This window comes from Limulus polyphemus, unplaced genomic scaffold (genome assembly GCF_000517525.1).
Source record: "Limulus polyphemus unplaced genomic scaffold, Limulus_polyphemus-2.1.2 Scaffold1687, whole genome shotgun sequence".
Classification (NCBI taxonomy): Eukaryota; Metazoa; Arthropoda; class Merostomata; order Xiphosura; family Limulidae; genus Limulus; species Limulus polyphemus.
The window spans coordinates 158,223-178,761 of record NW_013667297.1 but is presented as its reverse complement, the minus strand read 5'-3'; the positions used below and the strand labels follow the sequence as shown (position 1 = coordinate 178,761).

Here is a 20,539-nt window from a genome sequence, read left to right as displayed (position 1 = left end):
TATACAATGGTTCTTTGAGTTGCAATGGTGGAAAACATGGGACGGTTTTTTATTGTGTTCTGTGTCTTAGTCTGCTTATATCGATCTGTTTTGTGATTATTTTCATCTTAAGACTACGAGGTTGGTTTTTGTCAAATAGGTATTGAAAATTTATGACGTGTTACTAATTTTTCTTCACTGAAACAGTTTCAGTGAAACTATGTTTTTTTTACGAGTTTTGTCTTAGAACGTTGAAATATCAATGCATATTTTACACAGTATGTTTTGACTGTCATTATGATTTATAACATTATGGCCTATATAATGTCGCTTTTTATTCAAAATGAGTTGTCATAAATATTTATAATATTATCATTCACGAGTATACGAGAAGACAGGCTTTTACATTCAGAAATTCATAATGGACATTGATTCGAATGTATTCAGATGAACACTGTTTTTAAGAAATCGAACAGATTTTTGTTATTTTATAATGACAAGAGGCGTAAGACTGTAATGCTGCTTTTAAAAAGTGACGACTTATAAAGTGATAAGCCCTTCTTCGTAATTCAACTAGATGATTTATTACAATAAAGGGATTTGAGCAATCTCTTTGGGGATATCTCCAAATCTTCCTGTATTTGAGATAACAGGAGTCTAGAACTGAAGTTATGAAAGAACATCCCTAGTCAGTGAGGCCCTACAATATTTACTGGTAACTGAGGTAAGTTGTTATTTTCTACATTAAACTCTGTATAAACAGACATGTAGTTCTGATGAAAATTAGATATTTAACAATCAACAATACTTACTGGTAACTGAGGTAAGTTGTTACTTTCCACATTAAACTCCAATAGGAGTAGTAAACGGTAGGATTAAAGCAATGAAAGAACATCCCTAGTCTGTAAGGCCCTACGGAATCTAACAGGAGTGGTAAATGAGACAGGAGTTCATGAAAACGAAACAATTGTTTCACATCAGAAGTTATCACTGTTGAAAGAGTCAGGAAGAACAGACCAAGGGCATCAAGTTAATATAATTTCAAACAAAACAACAAAGTCCGATGTTAGCAGAACCTGCACAATCAAGTCGGTGAATGGGAGTAACCAGAAAAAGAGTAAACAACGTGAGGTTTGAGCCAAGGCTTATAAATGAAAATAACGTGAGTAGTACTGGTATTTATCTGCAATTTAAGCTTCACCTCATGAGTCCGTAGGATCTGTGCATTCCACTGCAGGACCACCTATGGTTGGAAATCATCACGAGGGGCATCACGAGAGTTTAAGACATTATGAACAACCGGGGGATCCAAAGTTTTACAAAGCAGATGCTTTTCAGCTGCTTTTGTGTTGATTCTATTTTTTGCAAAGTTAGAAGAAACTTGGAAACAATCGTTAATTACCTCTGTTGCGAATGGGACAAAATCCGGTTTAGTAGATGGGAGAATTGTATGGACATCATCAGACTTTGTAAAACTATCCATCAACTGTATTTGAGTAGCAACAAGAGAGCCAGATGAATCCTGACAAGTTGCTGTAGTGATGGGGAGACGGGGATATGCTTGCTGAGTAACTGAAAGAACCTTTCAGAATGTTAGAAAACAATAACAGTTAAGGGAAAGAACAATCTAGAAGAATTCGAGATTCCCAAGAAGGAAACTTTCAATCTATCTTTACTTGAAATCAACTGGACATTGGGAAAATGGGCAGAATGAGCTTTGCCACAGTTTATACACTTAGGAGAGTCCGTTATACAAGATGTAGCCTCATGAGAATTCTCACACCTTGGACACCGCTTCCTACAACGACAAAATAGAAGCCATCTGACCAAATCGATAACGTTGAAGTGGATTATAGACAAATAAACTCATCGAAAAATGCCCAAAACCGACAAAAAATAACTGGGCTACTCCGTGTCCTCAAAATAAGAACAATACTCCAAGTATCCACCATACCCTACTCATATTTTCTGGTTAATCTGCGTATGCCTGTGGCTGTACAAATAGAGCTATTAGATCTTCCTGCAAAGCCTGCGTACTTATTTCCGTAGATAATCCTGATATAACTGCCTTACGTTCTTTAGATCTAGGAATTAGGCAGAAACAGGTCATGTTCTAGGTGTTGTCAATTTAAGTAAAACTTGGGCAGCAAGGATGGAGTTGTTTAGTTTAAGTTCTACCCAGGACACACCTTGTGTATCCACAAATATATTTTCTTTATTGCGGATCGTCTTTTCATTGACTACACTATTCAAGATGATGAATTCGTTAGCAGTAATACTAACGTTACAATCTTGCAAACAGTGACGAAGAAATGCAGACTGATCATATGAGTATTCCGCGCATGCTCATTAATTTGTGAGCTCAAACAACGAATAATAAGCCGCCATACAACCATGGTTACACCTTGGACATGTAAATTTATATATGACCTAAGAGTGTTGCGTTTTAAAGATCCTGTCTTTAAACTTAAAATAATTACATATACGAACTATCGGCTTGAAAACAATTCTAACCTTAAGTTGTGGAATTAACATTATTATTGGAAATTCCTTTAGTCTTTTTTTCTTTCAATTCTATAGCATGTTTGTCCGTAAAAGGTAAGGTACAATAAACCATTTCTTTAATTTCAACACGGTTACCAATTTTGGAAATGTACAAAGCTTTTAAATATACTGTCAATCAACTGTAAAGGAAAACCATTTTTTTTCATAAGAAAACTTTTTATATTTTGTACCTCTTCATGAAATCCAGAAAAGGAATTAACTATATTATATATACCCGATGAATTGATTTATGAATTAAGTTATTTTTAAATTCAGAAGGTATGAAACTTTCAAAATGAAAATATTTCCCAGTAAAATTTCTTCATAAGTTAACTATTTTAGTATCTATGAATTTAATATTGTTTTGTTGATTAATCAAATAATTTTGAAATTCATGAACATCGGATTTGTTTTTATAAATTATAAATGTGTCATCAGTATATCTTCTGTAGTATAAAGGCTTAAACTGTTCAGAACAATTTTCTAACCACTCCTTTTCATGATAACTTAAAACCGGGCCTGTTTAGTGAGGAGACTACTGAACCGAATGATTAATTAGGTCGAATGATTAAAATCAGAACCTGCCTACTGTAAAAAGTTGCTGTCTTTTTGAATTAATACAAAATATATTTACAAGCCATATATATTTTTTTTAGTTATACTATCAACCGTAACACGGGTCAAAAAAACTCAGTATGATATTGTTACAATATAAAAAAACAAATAATGATTTACCGTAGAGCTAGTGCCATTCTTTAACATATATTACCCCATCCTTAGATATCATTTTTGTTGTATTTTATTATTTTTGCGAGACGATTGTGTTTAGAAAGGTTGTAAGAATGTCTGATTTAACAGTTTCACATTATTGGGTTTCACGTTGAGTAGCACGTGATTTATTGCTTACGTTTCTAAATCGAGGAGAATGATGGTTAAGCCCTCCCTTTAGATAACAATGGGAACCGTCGCCATGCTACAGGTATTTAATAGTAAGAACTCCTTCATTGATAATAAAATCATACGATGATGCAACGTGACAGGAAACAGAGCACGTGGAACACACGTACGGATACTTACACGATGTTAGAATGTATAGTCCAAAAATAAAAATATATCTCACAAGCATTGTGTACAAAAGTCTTAAAAGTTCTAAAAAGTCTCGAAGTTTACATGTCGAACAACGTGACTATTGAATTAATCCACATTTATAAAAACAGTTTTTATTTTCATTTACATGTTCTAATTTCTTTGAAAAACATTGAAGTTACTGAAATAAAAATTCTCATAAAGTGATTAACATGAAATAAGTGTACATTGTACCATTACAATTACCCTTTTTTTTAAAAAAAATTATCAGTTTTTGGTCTGAAAACAAAGAGACGTTTTCAACATTGGGTTAATGACATATTATTAGTATTATTTTTCAAGTACTAATAGTACCCCCTCCCCGTGTCTCAGCGAAAAGTCTATAGGTTTATAACGTTAAAAATCAGGTTTCGATACCTGCAATGGCCATAATATAGATACCCCATTGTATAATTTGCGCTTTACAACAAGCAAACAAACAAAATGATTAGGTAGAATTTTATTTTAAATGGATTAAGGCATTCTAGACCATAAGTATATGTTTTCAAAATATGCGTGTTTCTTGTTGAAAAGGCTCTTAGTTGAGGTGCAACTAAGAGCTTGAGATATTTCTAAATTTTTAAATTTCGCTCTCTTTCTTTATTATGGGTTAGGTGAGGCCTAATGGTTAGCGTACCTGGTTACGGACAGGTAAGTCGTGGGTTAGTGCTCGTGATGTGTCGCTGAACACGCTCCGCACCTTCATCTGTGATCGCTTTATAAGAGTGATAGTCAATGTCGTTAGGAATAACATATAGGCGCTGGGTGCGGCTGCCTGATTTCTTTCCATATGGTTAGTTCTAAATTAAAGACATCTAGGATTGAGTCTTAAGATCTCTGATCTAGCTGTTTAACCCACGTGTTTTTCAGGTTAAAAATACCAAATACTCATTATACACATACGAACATATATGCATGTGTGGGCCAGGATTTCTTAAATGTCCAATTTGATGTTGCCAGTGTTCTGGGGCAAATTTCTCTGAGTACGTACCCTACACAAGCATATAATAATTTCTAAATGACAGACGATGGACAGAGCTTTATAAACATATATATATATATAATATGTTGAGTTTGTGTTAAGTTTTTCCAACAAACCAAGGAAATAAATAATGGTGGAGTGTTAAACTTTTTCCCTATAAGTAGGATTTATACAGTTCTTGAAAATATAACTACTGAAAAACCTTGTGCCAGAAACCTATCACTCAGGCTACATTCTGTCATATTTTTAAAAACCTATCACTCGGGCTACATTCTGTCATATTTTTAAAAACCTATCACTCAGGCTACATTCTGTCATATTTTTAAAATCCTGTCACTCGGGCTACATTCTGTCATATTTTTAAAAACCTATCACTCAGGCTACATTCTGTCATATTTTTAAAAACCTATCACTCAGGCTACATTCTGTCATATTTTTAAAAACCTATCACTCGGGCTACATTCTGTCATATTTTTCCATCTTGATGAAAATGACTACTGTTTTTCACATGTGTTCTTCTTTAGTATATTATATTGTACCAAGAATAAAAAGGCAAAAAACAAACGAATCGTTTTCCTTCCGCTGCCTTTTTTTCTGTGATAATATTTCAGCTGCCGACTTTGTTTACCATCCATTCTAAAAATACAAATATAGAACACATCACCGAAATGCATACCACCTCTGTATATTAGCAAAGACAGGTGTAGACATTAATGTGATCTACTTTACATTTCTACAGTAAATCCAGCTATAGCAGAATAATAAGAACAGTTATTTTCTATTAGACTACTTCTACAGATCATAAACGTAAGCTTTTATTATAATGTGGCATTATACTAAGAAGTGCAAAGCATATATAAGGAGTTGAATTAAAATGGTGATCTCCTTTACCCATTCTGTGATCTCTTACATGTATCTCACCGTGCCCCCATTTATCTGTTTTTATATATAGACCCCTAATTATAGCTCACAGATTTAGCTTTGTAATTTATCAGTCATTTAAACCTAAAACTACCACCACCCACACAATTTGAATGTTAGTCATACAGTTAAAGAGATGCATACCAGTTATGTAATGCCACTTTCAAGGACTTTTCTTGCAGGAAAATTAGTTGATTTGTCACTTATAGATTTCAAACCCATTCTACCCTAATCACCTGCACATGATGGAAACGAAATATGACGGGAAAAGCATTATTCACTCTATATATATACCCTTCTGAAGTAAAACTGAAGTAAAGGAGAACATGTAAAGGAGTTTACGCAATTTGATGTTCAGTGATTTTTATTATATAATGCAATTTACTCTTATCCTTTCAGTTATTGACAAATGTCTTGGTTGTTGTGTATAACTATATAACAAAATGACATATCTACACTAGATACATACGTAAAGACATCGCGCGCTTTAAAAACTAATTTTATTACAAGCTCCAAATGGACATACCCAAAATATCTCTTTATACTCTGTGTTTGGGATACGATAAAATCGAATTATATACTTTCCGGATTGATTTTAGGCTCTAATCTCTTAATTTACTCAAAACTTGTAATTATTGTCTTGAAAATAAACAACCGGAAAGGAGAACACATGATTACGGCGACATGTTATTTGAATATTGTTATATGTGAAAAAGTAATGTGACAATCAGCTAATAACACATTTTCAAACTATAAATGCTTACTAATTAATCACAATAAAAGCTTGAGTCATACTTACAATTTTTGTGTTTGTGTTATTGCTTTGAAATATTTTTTTTTTTTTGCTGGCGACATGCTACTTTTAACACCCCCACTATTATTTATTTCCTTGGTTTGCTGGAAAAGCTTAACACAAACTCAACATATTATATATGTTTGGAAATCTCTGTCCATCGTCTATCATTTAAAAGTTATTATATGTTTGTATAGGGCACGTACTCAGAGAAATTTGCCCCAGAACACTGGAGACGTCAAATTGGACACTTAAGAAAGCCTGGCCTAAATAGTCCTATCAGAAAAGTATAGTGAGATTTCTCTCACTGATTGGTACCAAATGGTTCATTTTTGTCCCCTAGCCCATGGGCTAAATATGCCGCAAATGTAATTCTAATTACGTTGATAAAACTCAGTTTCGGTTGTTTTAAGCTGTAAACACATTTTTTAAATAGATATTGTCTGTTGATCTTAATAACCATCAACTAAGCCAAATGTATCACAAGGTAACTTAAAACCCACTTCTTCAGCCTTTTATATCCTTTTTATGTGATTCTATTAATAGAACAAGAGCAAAATATTTGGGTAGTTAGAAAGGATTGAGTATAATATTTGGGTAGTTAGAAAGGATTGAGTATAATATTTGGGTAGTTAGAAAGGATTGAGTATAATATTTGGGTAGTTAGAAAGGATTGAATATAATATTTGGGTAGTTAGAATGGATTGAGTATAATATTTGGGTAGTTAGAAAGGATTGAGTATAATATTTGGGTAGTTAGAAAGGATTGAGTATAATATGTTAAAACAATTTTGAATATGCAGATCAACAATTCACATGATTGCAGCCAATATAAAGTGGTGGAGAAATGACATGGATTAGAACTACATTTAGACATATTTTTTACTTCCATAGGCAGTTTGAGGTCCTGAAAATCAATTGATTTTAGGAAAGATATGTAATTACCCTTTCTGACTTAGGTCATAAAAAGATATTTAGATCAAGGACTTAAAGTTTTCAAGACAGGGATGTTCCTTGTACTTAATGACACAGGAAAACAAAGGAATGTCGATTATTTTGGGGCACTTAAATGCACTAAACAGTCTAAAAAGTACTTTTTTTTGAAAGTTCAAAAAAGCGTAGAGTATAGCTTATTTACAGAACATATAAAAACTCGTGGTTTGGTTCCTGCACTATTGCATATTTCATGTTGAGAAACACTTAATATAATCCTTCTTACTAAAGTTTTGTGATCCATGAAGGCCCCAAAATTCAATGCTTATTAGGATAAAAAACAAATGAAATGAATAACAGAATCGAAAATAAATTGTAGAAATGTTGATACCCTAATTAAACTATAAAAATGTTAAATGTAATAAAATAATATACTAAATGTATTATAGGGTATTTCTAGCACAATAAATCTGTCTTTAACCTCTGCTACTTTTGCAACACAAATGGAATGGGCAGCCAGAAGTAATGAAGTTACATTTTAGGTACTAGCCGAAGTGTAAAAACGATAATAAGATTGTAAAAAGCTTACAATAATAATAAGACTTTAAAACAGTGACAACAGTAGTAAATATGAAAACTAGAGTAACTGACAAAAATCTAGTTTCTGTTGCTCTAGTTCTTTTTTTCAGTATCTCCTAGATAATGTTCTGTTCATGAGAGGTTTTGCTGTAATGCTACAAGTTGTACAAGGATGTCAAAAGAAGTGTCCTTCAATGGTACAACAGTTGGTATTTTGATGTTATGCACTCACCTATGTCTGAGTGAGAATACCCAGTCACGTGGTAGTGCTGGTCGTTCTGAGCGAATGTGACGTTCATTGCAAGGTAAGGAATGTTGAATGTAAATCGTTTGGCACATGATTTTGACGAATAAGTAGCCTGAAAGATGATCCAATGCAAGTACAGGAACTGAGTTTGTGTTTAAGTATAGATTGTTCATTTCATATTTTACTTTATAACAACTCTCTTAATTTCAGTCTCACAACTCAGTTATTCGGAGATTAAGAATTATTCTATAATAAATATCCTTATCAAATCTCCAGTTATTCTGCACACCTATCAGATCTCTCCTAAGTGAAATTAGTTTAACCCGAACATATCACAATTGTTCATCACAACTTTAATTATTCTAAAGACACTGAGGTGTAGATGTGGGCGTTTTGAAAATATCGTGATATTTTGTAAAAATATTAATTCCCTAACAGGTAAGAAGAAGACTATTGAATTTACATCCATCATAAATATCAAATAAGTCTTATGCGCAAATCTTTATTATGGTCATTCTTATTAAGATTTATTTATGAAAATTCAAGTTCAAGTAAATGTAAATCTGTAACTTGTGAGCCTGAAGGTATCTCATATAAGTATTTCATGTATCCGATGAAAGACATTATTGAAAAATGTTTGCCAATATGTTGTCAAGTAAAAACAAAATACATAGCTTGTTAGAATTGGTTTATTGTGAAAATATATAATTTTGAATGACAGTATCATAGAAACACCTGCGTTTATTAAAATAAAACATTAATTTACCAGTCTTTTTAAAATCTCTCAAAATTGCTGGTGAACTGTTCTTTTTCAGATTTTATCAATAGAAAGACTAATGTAAAATTACTACGTTAAAAAATGTATATTGATTTTGTTTTCATAATGTAATACCAAAATTTTTTAGGTGTTATTTTATAAAAATTTACAGAATGAACACCAGAGTCTGTTACACTTGTATTAGATTCTGTATGATTTTTTATTTATCTGTTTTATTAATGTATTTATACACCTTGTTACCCGAAGTGTTTAGCGTTTCTGGATTAAATCCTAATTCTTCAAACTAAGTTGTAATACGAATATAAAAAAGTAAAAAACAAACAAACTTGATAGCTGCTTTATCGAAAGAAGTAATGACGAATCTACTGTATAAAAACCTAAACATTTAGTATTTTTTTTTATCCACAGTATGTTCGTTGTTGTCAATAGTGAACATATTTAAGTTTGTTTATGGATTACGCATTCAACTCTTTTTAGCTATTTTTGAAAAGAACCATTTCTAAGTATTTATCTTAATAACACTTCTTATCCCTATAAAAAAATTAAATTTTTGCATTTGTATTATATCTTTAAGTAGGCTAATTTGGAACAGTTATTTATCCCAATGTCTATATTATACTTATCTCTGTAAAAAAAATTAAAATTTTGCATTATAATTTTTTCACTTGTGTTGCCCCCAGTGTCTGCGGACTTAAAACCCTAGAATCCGGGTTTCGATACTCGTGGTGGGCAGAGCACAGATAGCACATTGTGTAGCTTTGTGCTTGATTACAAAACAAACAATCATTTGTGTTATATCTTTAAGTAGGATAATTTGGAACAGTTATTTATCCTAATGTCTTTAATATCTTAACTTAATTATTTTTAAGATAAAAAGGATAAAGTGTGACTTGATTGAAATTATTTCTAGTTCATGAAATTCAAAAATTATAACACGTGTCTAAAATGTAGTGCCTTAGAATCTTGAGAATGAGGTGAACCACTTATGATGATCGGTGACTTCTCATGTTCACTTCAATGTGTACAAAATGTTGGATATTAAAACGCAAGAAAAGAGGAAGATATCTGAATTAATTATAAATTTAGATAATGTATAGAAATTTTCAGTTCAATGTAATATATTCATAGAGCTTATATTTAACATCTAAAATAATCTCTAGACAGTAAGAAACGAAACTAGCGTGAATGGGCCTTTAATTTAAAAATGGTTTATTGGTGCAGAATTTTGAAAATATGCTGTTTTAAAACGAATAAAGCGCAAATGTGTTTTTTTTTTATATTCTAAGCATTTTCGCTCTGATAATTGCAATTTCCAAGAACGAACACAAGCACGTGCTGTTAATGACTCACGTCTGGACTTTTGCAAATAATTTTCTATTCTATAATAAGCGAAAAGAAAGTTATGCTTAAATATATTCTACAATACCAAAGGAAAGCACTTAATTATTTGATAAATGGTCTTACATATTTATGCCATACTGTGTCTTTTATCTAGTTTTAAAAAAAAATGATCATCTTTTAAAATACCTTAAATCGTAGCAACATACGTACAGACGTTCGTTTCCAAGCTGAAACAACACCATAGACCAAATTATAAGGTTTGTGTGTTTGTTTGTAATTAAGCACAAAGCTACGCAATGGGCTATCTGTGATCTCCCCACCACGGGTATCGAAACCCGGTTTTTAGCATTGTAAGTCCGCAGACACATCGCTGTGACACCGCGAAATAAATGGGAACATTGTACTTAAAGTTAACAAGCACATTCAAATTCCTTATTTTCTTCAAGTAGTTAATAATATATAAACCTATGAAGGAATTTACTCTTGAAAATAAGTGAAACTACTTATAGCGAGAAGGAAATAGATAAATAAAGGAATTAAAAATAACGTCCTAAAGTATTCTTTGGTAGATTGAGAACCCTTATTTAAATATCAAAGTCTTGTCAAGTTTAACAGGATAAAAATGGTGGTAAACTGCGAACTGGTTTAATTTTTTTTCTATTCAGCCAAATTAGATTACTTAGTGATTTCCAAGTAGCATACTTAAAAAAAAACTGGTAAGTGGTGACATGGACATTGTTGTTAATTTACTGGTCTTCATCCTGAGGGTCCAAAAACTTCACATCACCACTATGACAAAAATTGTTAATCAACATGAAAACATTATTAGGTTGGATGGATGAATATACAATAACAAACTAAAGGTGATCTTATTTGGGCCTTTAAGTGAATTATATTTTTGGAGTAAATGGTTTCTGAACTTCGTAACTTGCCTGTAATTTAATTTAGTTATATTTTTAGTCTCTGGATTGTGTAACTTGCCTGTAATATTGGAACTGGATGACATGCTGTTGCAGCTACAGAATTTTAATCAATGAATAATTAGCATCGAACTTTAGAATGACTTATTAAAACGTACTACAAGTTGAAACTTAAATAGGAATAAACTCATGTAAAAGTAAACAGATTATGTTGGAGGTATGTGTTATAATGACGTGTAAGTGTGAGGGACATAAAACTTTCTGAACGATTGTTTTTCAAACTTATCTTTCACATCGTTTTAAAGTATAAGGTACACGATAACTATTACTAACTGATCAACACTGTTCCACGTGCTATACACAATGAAGATAAACTGAGATTGATCAGAAAAGTTAGATTGGAATCAATAATGTATTTTTAGGAATAGGCGTAACAAATGGGTACCAATACCATATCGTTTTTCTTTGTCATTTTTCTTATGACATTTCGCCGCGATTTTAAACTCTTTATTTTATTAATTTAAGCTCCTCTCTGGATAATATTGACCTACATTACTTGAGATATAGCAGTTTCGATAGGTCATATGCCTCTTTCATATTTTGGACACCAGATGTTGCCCGGGATTGGTTTACTGCTCACCTATAAGCCACTGTTTCGTGGCATCAGGAACCTGATGAACATATGTAAGGTGACGTTATCCATAACTGACATATGATAGCTGTCATTGTAGTTCTGAAACTCGTGAAAATGTCACAAGGGTTAGACACACGTTTCGTTTATATTACATGCCGTTCTTGAGCCAGTAAATAAGACTATCTCATCAACACAACCTACTTTATTACAACACTACAAACATGATTTTATTTCTCATCGCACTTCTGTAAGACACCTTTATAAAATTGTAGTCATCAATACTGATTTCAAAAATAATAAAATCAAATAAAAACAACGAGGAAATTTTTAAAGATCATACTTTAATTTCACAAGTACATGCGCAGGTAACCCTCGATATTCAAAACAAACAATAAATACCTTTGCAATACGTTAATCAGTGCCAGTTATAGTGAGAAATGCATTCTGTTAAAATCATCATAAACATTTGTTATAAATTAGCTTTTGTAGACGAATGACATCAGCAACATGAACAGACTGAGATACTCATTGGTCATTGCACAACCAACACCAATGAAGTTTATATCTTCCACTGTATTAGAACACTATATGACATATGTCTTCCACTGTATTAGAACACTATATGACATATATCTTCCGCTGTATTAGAACACTATATGACATATGTCTTCCACTGTATTAGAACACTATATGACATATGTCTTCCACACCACATATGCCACTTATTAGAAACTTACAATACTTTAAAAAATTTACCTGCATAACTTTCACGTAATCTTCTGAACCACTCTTACATTTCTCAACATCGTCAGTTAAAAATATAAATACGCTATTATTTAAAGTCATAAATGGACTCCGCTGATATGGAGACTTTACACAGCTTAAGATAATAAAACAATCTGATTCGACACAATATGGCACGATGACATTTGTGACTTACTCTACTCTACAATTGCGCACGTAATTACAAAGAACGTGCTTATGGTACGTTGTCCAACATAAAACACTATAGTAATCTTATGTCACTTGACAGAGATCTTCGTTTGATACTTCAAACGTTTATATCATAAAGGAAGAATCTTCCTGTTGCAACCAACAACTAATCTAGAAGTAACGTAGTCTTCTCCCGTGGACGCATGGTTCGAGACTCGCTCCAGGATCAAGAAGATTAGCTTGTTGTTGATACGGCTCTTCTGCATTATGGGCAAATGTTGGCTAGGGGATTACCCAGTTAAACATGACTAGAGATATTTTTATTTTCGCTCTGGACACATAGCTAACTCTGACCGGAAGTTGTTATTAAGTTACGTCATCTTTAAGTATTGTGATATCACTGGTTTATTTTCTTAACGTGACCTCTACACAGCTCTTTAAAATATTATTAGCACGTTGAAAGTATATATTTTTTAAAACACGTAACCTGGTAACATCAAACTAGATTAGTTGATCAACATTAGGTGCTTTTAACAGGACTTTCTTTACACCACGCGATGTTAGGTTAGTTCATTGGTATTACTCCGTGAATATAGATACTTAGGTATTTTTAACTGAACTTCCCTTACATCAGTAGCTCGGTAATGCGATGTTAAATTAAGTACTCAAATTTTCTAAGAGTATACCCACCAACCCTAGAATTTCCCAGCAGTTTTTCTAAAGCATTTATGGGCCAAATTTTTTGTGGGTCCATGACTTTGTTATTACAGATTTCTTTATGGTATATGAGTAATACACACACACACACACAATACTATACAGACCAAAATACTATAAATATTGCTATTAATCTAACTAATAACTTTTTGAATTCCCAATGCATTTTAGATAAAAAAATTAATGTTTTCACTCAATTTATTTCCAATGTTTTCTACATTGGTTATCGGAACAAGCAAAAACATAACATTAGTCAATAGGAAGCAAAATAGAACCCCACCGTGACTTAAAGGTATAAAAAACAAGTTTGTAATTTGAGAGTCTACAATTGATATTAAAAGAAAACAAAAGATAAGCAGGAAAGATTCTGCTACGTACAGTGAAAGAATAAGGACTATCAGTGTCCTTTAGTTCAACTATACCGTTTTGAATTTTTGTAGGACACAACAAAATGTTCTAAATACCATAGACAGATGGCGGCACTATACGAACTTATTAAATTGAAAAGATTCTTTGTCTTTCGGAGTTTGTTCTAAGAAATTTTAATTGTTTTCTTCCACGATGTTCCTCTTGCTGAGACATTTCATGTAGGGGTACCAGTACATTAACAGATGGCGATATCTTGTGACGAGCGCTGTCAGAAACAGTAGTGTCACAGTTTGACAAGTAGCTAGCTGATGTACGTGACAGGCCACGCCTTCTCGTCAAATGATGGTTGGGATCTCGCTGTAAAATGGCACGCAAGTAGGCATTCCGCAGAACGGTCTGTACCTAAAATTTGAAACAAAAAGGTAAAGTAAAGGAGCAAGAACATTTTCAGGTGCTCTTTTGTTTCGAAAATAATGTTTATGAATGTATAATTGTTTCAATTAACGTTATAACTGCGATAATATTACGTCGAACTATTTCCTATACAGGTTACAATAGGAACATTTGGTTTACCGGAATCTTGTATCTATGAATGCTTTACGAAAAGATGCATTTTAAAAGGATTATAAACTGAAACATCTTTGCCAAACACTTTTACATTCAGACCTAAAATATGACATTTTGGAAGAAATTAAAAAAAGATAAATCATCAAAGTTTTTATTTATTTTTAATCAATCGCTACAAACAAGAGAAAGAGAGAGAAAGTTTGATTGGATGTTGCGCAAAGCTATTCTAGGGCTATCGGTATTAGCAGTCTCTCATATAGACATTATAGACTAGAGGAAAGGCAACTATTCTACATCGTCCACCGCCAACTCTAGGCCAACGAAAAATAGGATTGATCTTCACGTTAATAACGTTCCTATGGATACAAGGGCTAGTATGTTCGGTTACGGGGATTGAGACTCGCGATCTACAGATTGAGAATGGAGCGCCCTAACCATCAGGCCGAGAGACAGAGATGGTTTCTTCTATCATATTTGGTCAACTTCCGGGATTGTGAACCGTTTTACTACTAGTTTGTTTGTTTGTAATTAAGTACAAAGCTACTCAATTGGCTATCAGTGCCATGCCCACCAAGGGTATCGAAACCCGGTTTCTAGTGTTGTAAATCCACAGACATACCGCTGTGCCACTGGGGGGCGTTTCACTATTAAGTGCCAAACTTTAGGTACCAAGAGTTTCGTGGTAACTTGAGTGCCAAGCACCACTAGGAATTTTAGGCACCAAGAGTTTCGTGGTGACTTGAGTGCCAAGCACCTCCAGGAATTTTAGTATTACTTCTGTATAATTTTAAGACTGCAGATTTAATCACACTTGCGCTGGAGAGTTTAGTTATTGTGGGCTTGTCATGAAAGTCGATTATGCTCTTTTTTTAAGCTTTTATTACCACTTTTTTCTAGAAACGACCATGGTACTAATGCGTGTGTAGGTTCGTAACCCATAACTTACGTAGTACTATGTTTCTAACTGTTTATCTCTCTCAAATTTCCATTTGAAATACCAAGCTCAAAGATGCTAAATGTTTTAGGTTTAACCACTGGAGGCGAGGCTTGGCTTTATGTTAGACCTAGCAAATAGGGTTTAAAACCGTTCGATACCACGAAATATTCTTCTCACTTCAAGCTGTGAATGCGTTATAAGATTGACAGTCAATCACTTAGTGTATCATAGAAGATGGGTAGTAGACTGATGCTGACTGACTGTCTTCACTCTGTTTAGTAGTTCAAAATTAAAAACGGTAGCAGATAACCTTATTGTTCCGTGCCATAAGTACGAAACACCAGTTAAACCGATGGCCATTTCTTGTTTTAATCAGATATATTGTTACAACAAGTGAGATAATTAAAGCAACAGGCACTAATTTTTGCTTAAGTTATATAACTTTTTTCAGTACTGCTTAATATTATCAAATTTATAATAAATTTTAAGCTTCTTGTTTTCTAGTGTTATTGGTCCAAGTACAAGGAGAACAACAATAAAAACAACAACAACGATAAAAAAACGTCTTTGCAAAAAAACAACAACAAAGTAACACAGATAACAATTAAATGCTAAAACAAGATAAGTTACGAACATATTCTAAAAAATAAACTTAAAATCTTTCTAAGGATAAGCAAATGGGCGAATGATGTTTTATTGAAAGATTAAATATTTTTTCAACGAATTCTGATGAAGTTCATTTGACCGAAACTTTGATAATTTTCTTTCTCCTCATATTATTTTTAATAATTCTACATTTCCAATAACCTGAATATATTAATTACTTTGTGGTAGTGCTGAGCTCCAAAATAGGTATATTATACAGTGATAGTGGGTGAGGCCTAAGCTATGTTGATTACACAGCAAAACGGAGTAAATTCGATAATACCACTATTCATTTAAGTACAATATTTGGTATGTACACAAGTTTCGAAAGTAACTATTAATTATTATCCATTATGTCGTATTGCTGTATTAATTTTGTTCCAACATGAAAAGTTTGGGCCGTTAGGATTTCTACGTTACGGCAGTGACATAATCGGGATGTATTGAATGGCATCACATGAATTTATAGTTCAGTGTTTAAATATCAGATGGCGCTATAACATTCCGTCTTACACCTTTAGGTAATGATGAAAGCAAAAAATAATTACTTTTCTGTTTGCAACAGTCATAAATTTAGATAGCGAAAGAGAAATACTTTACAGACATTATCAAAGGAATATTCTAATAAACTCAGTAATGTAAAAACTAGAGGCATCAGTAACTTAAAACGTTTATGTTAAAAATTAAGCTGCTCTTACCTCAGAGTTCAAAAAGCAGTAAAGGACTGCCACAAATATTCCCTGAAAATTGATATGTCAATAAGATTATAACATCTTACAATTAGTAAAACACAACTTATTTAAAACTTATCTTAGGCCTACAGAAATATTTATAACAAACTTTCTATAGATTGCGTACAATTTATGGGAAAAATAAACAAACTGAAAACAAAAACGGAAGTAGGTCTTTCTATAAATATTGATAGTTTTTTTTTTATCAGTTAATATAATTAAATTTTTTTAATTATCATTGATCATCAGAGAATTAAATGAAAGTTATAAACCATTATGAGCTATAGATAGTGAATAAATGTAAGCATTGATCGATAAGGGTATATTTTATGAACTCAAAAAAAACTTACTTTTAAAAATTATTGAGAAAAAATTATAAACATTTGATATCAATTTAACTGCACTTTCTACACTTTGTATTTTAAAGATTAACAAAGAAAATTCAAGTATACGCTCAATGAATAAAATACCGAGTTCAGATACCTTCCACAACTTGTTTTAAAAATCAAGATAACTGCAGGTATTTCTTTTTTACATTCACATAAAAAAGATATGTAAGAATAGCATCCCAGATCCACCTTTTGTCTCCCATAAGTCACTCCCCATTTTGGTGTGTAAAAATAGCATTTCAGATCCACCTTTTGTCTCCCACAAATCACTCCCCATTTTGGTATGTAAAAATAGCATTTCAGATCCACCTTTTGTCTCCCAAAAGTCACTCCCCATTTTGGTGTATAAAAATAGCATTTCAGATCCACCCTTTGTCTCCCACAAATCACTCCCCATTTTGATGTGTAAAAATAGCATTTCAGATCCACCTTTTGTCTCCTACAAGTCACTCCCCATTTTGGTGTATAAAAACAGCATTTCAGATCCACCTTTTGTCTCCCACAAATCACTCCCCATTTGGTGTATAAAAATAGCATTTCAGATCTACCTTTTGTCTTCTAAAAGTCACTCCCCATTTTGGTGTATAAAAATAGCATTTCAGATCCACCTTTTGTCTCCCACAAATCACTCCCCATTTGGTGTATAAAAATAGCATTTCAGATCTACCTTTTGTCTCCCACAAGTCACTCCCCATTTTGGTGTGTAAAAATAGCATTTCAGATCCATCTTTTGTCTCCCAAAAGTCACTCCCCATTTTGGTGTGTAAAAATAGCATTTCAGATCCACCTTTTGTCTCCCATAAGTAACTCCCCATTTTGGTGTGTAAAAATAGCATTTCAGATCCATCTTTTGTCTCCCATAAGTCACTTCCTATTTTGGTGTGTAAAAATAGCATTTTAGATCCACCTTTTGTCTCCCATAAGTCACTTCCCATTTTGAACCACAATGGAGAAATTAAGAGGAATGTGGAAAATAAGCATCAGCAGTTAACTTAATTTTAATTACAATGTTTAGGCCCATTGTTTCCCCATAGTTCATCGGCTTTCGGCCTTTAAACCGTAGCTTTTAAAGTATTATACTGCATATAAAAATTGCATTTCATAGAGTCATTTGCTTCTCATCGTCCAGCCAATCTGATGGTTTGTGGTACTGGACGAAAAGATTCTTGGGTAGCGAAGCGACTTGTGACAGACAAAAGATAGATCTAAAATGCTCTTTTTTACACACCTCCTATTTTGTGCCGTAATAGAAAATTTAAGATGACTGTGAAAAAAAAAGACACGTGCAGTTAACTTTATTTTTATAACAATTTTTAGACTTGTTGAATTTCAGTGGTCCGCCAGCTTTCGGCGTTTAAACCGTATTTTTCCAGAACTCACAGAAATAACAACGTCACAAACTAAAGATCCAATACAAGCTTCTGATACCACAAAGCAAGAGATAATATATGTTTACAACTTATCCCAAGTCCAGTAGCAAGTGATTCTTTGACAGCAGAGCCATGTGGGCGGAAAGTGAATGATAGATGAGAATACTGACGTCAAAAGACAATGTCTAGTAGGCGTCAGGAAGCCAGAGGATACTCGTGCTTAGCAGAAAACATTGAAGAAAAGAAAATTCGCCAAGTAGCAGAGGTTTTAGTTTCTTTTTTAAAAACATTCAATCTTTCAAAAGTGCAAAATAAATACTGATTAAAATACTGATTGAATCTAGAAACAAGAAAGTTGCAATTATTATGTTAGAAAAAAAAATAAAAACATGGATAATGACCAGAGGATTGTTTTCCCCATATAAATTGTTTCAGTTAAGGTTAAGCTGAGTTGTTGATATGGGAAATCTGCCTCTTCTTAGATTGTGTTTCGATTGTTTGTTTGTTTTTGAATTTCGCGCAAAGCTACACGAGGGACATCTGCTCTAGCCATCCCTAATTTAGCAGTGTAAGACTAGAGGGAAGGCAGCTAGTCATCACCACCACCCACCGTCAACACTTGGGCTGCTCTTTTACCAACGAATAGTGGGATTGACCGTCACATTATAACGCCCCACGGCTGAAATGACGAGCATGTTTGGTGGGACGGGGATTCGAACCCGCGCCCCACAGATTGCGAGTCGAGCGCTCTAACCACCTGGCCATGCCGGGGCGCTGTGTTTCGAAGTACTTGTGTGAACCTTCACCTGGTCTAGGCGGGTTGATCATATTAACATATATTGATAATACAATAGTGCCAAGAAATACAACATTTTTAGTCAGTTACGAACATTAAGTGTCGATAAGAACTGTCGTCGTTGCGTCTTATCATTATCGGCCGACAGGATGTTCTTTAAACGTAACACGAATTACCTTTTGACCTTCTGGAACTGGAAGCCCTTTAAATTGTCCAAAAGGAACGTGCACTGGCCATGCCATAAATGGTAGACGAAATAAAATTTTAGTTTTAGTACGTTAGTCTAATAATCGTTGTTAGTATAATTTGATTATTTGAATATGAAATGTAACCAGTGATGTTTAAAAACTACTCATCATGCTTATATATATATATAGTTAAAAAACAGAAATAAAACATATAGTAGTTGTTTTACTAACTGGAAACTACTTCTAACTGCTAGTGCGTCTTCAAACAAAAACGTTCTTAACAGGTGATATACCGATTTGTGATTTTACTGAGAAAAATATGTTTCCTTTGTTTGCTTTTTTTTTAGGTGAAAAGCTGAGTAATGGGCTATATATGCTATGCCTACCAAAGGGATCGAGCTCTAAATTTCAACTTATAAGCCCTCGAGCACGCTGAGCCACCGGGAAAGGGATAATATATTCACTACTGGAGTAATGCTGTTCCCACCAGTAATGATAAGATATAGCTATTACTCAAAAGGCATAGGGCTGTAAACATATAACAAGACAGTACAGTAAATGAATTTGCCCCCCAGTGGCACAGCGGTATGTCTGCGGACTTACAACGCTAAAAACCGGGTTTCGATACCCGTGGTGGGCAGAGCACAGATAGTACTTGTGTAGTTTTGTGCATAATTAAAAAAAACAAAAAAAAACAAACATAAATGAATTTCAGGGTGACAAAGACTTTTGGGTAAGATTTTTATAATTTTTTACGCAAAATTAGTATATTCATATTTCGACATACAGTTAGATTATATTTCCGTACAACAACAAAAAATGTAGAAACACGAATCTAAGTTAGAACAATGGTATATTAAAGAACATTGTGATCAAAACATTGTTTCAAAAGAAAATTCGTCAGGAAAAAACTACTAATTTTTGAAATAAAAAGCTAATCACATATAGAAACGTTGCGAGAGCTATCTCTATAGAAACGTTGTACTATATTCGGTTTAATATTATTCGTCCATTATTATAGTACGAAACGTTTAAATACTTCATTGTTCTTAATTGAATAAATAGAGTTGTTTAAACATTTGTTTAACAACAAGTAAAAGCTTGGAATGGTCTATTCTTTC

General features: G+C 33.1%; 1 protein-coding gene across 1 annotated transcript in view; it reads right to left on the bottom strand.

The window, feature by feature from the left end:
• Positions 1-12,098: 12,098 nt before the first annotated feature.
• Positions 12,099-20,539, bottom strand: part of LOC106464558 (corticotropin-releasing factor receptor 1-like) — a 69,532-nt gene continuing 61,091 nt past the window's right edge. The window contains exons 10-11 of the mRNA XM_022392291.1: positions 16,643-16,684; positions 12,099-14,197 (exon numbers count right to left, since the gene is read on the bottom strand). Of these exons, the coding sequence (XP_022247999.1) occupies positions 13,922-14,197; positions 16,643-16,684 (318 nt within the window). The 3' untranslated portion in view covers positions 12,099-13,921. The remainder of the gene's footprint in view (positions 14,198-16,642; positions 16,685-20,539) is intronic.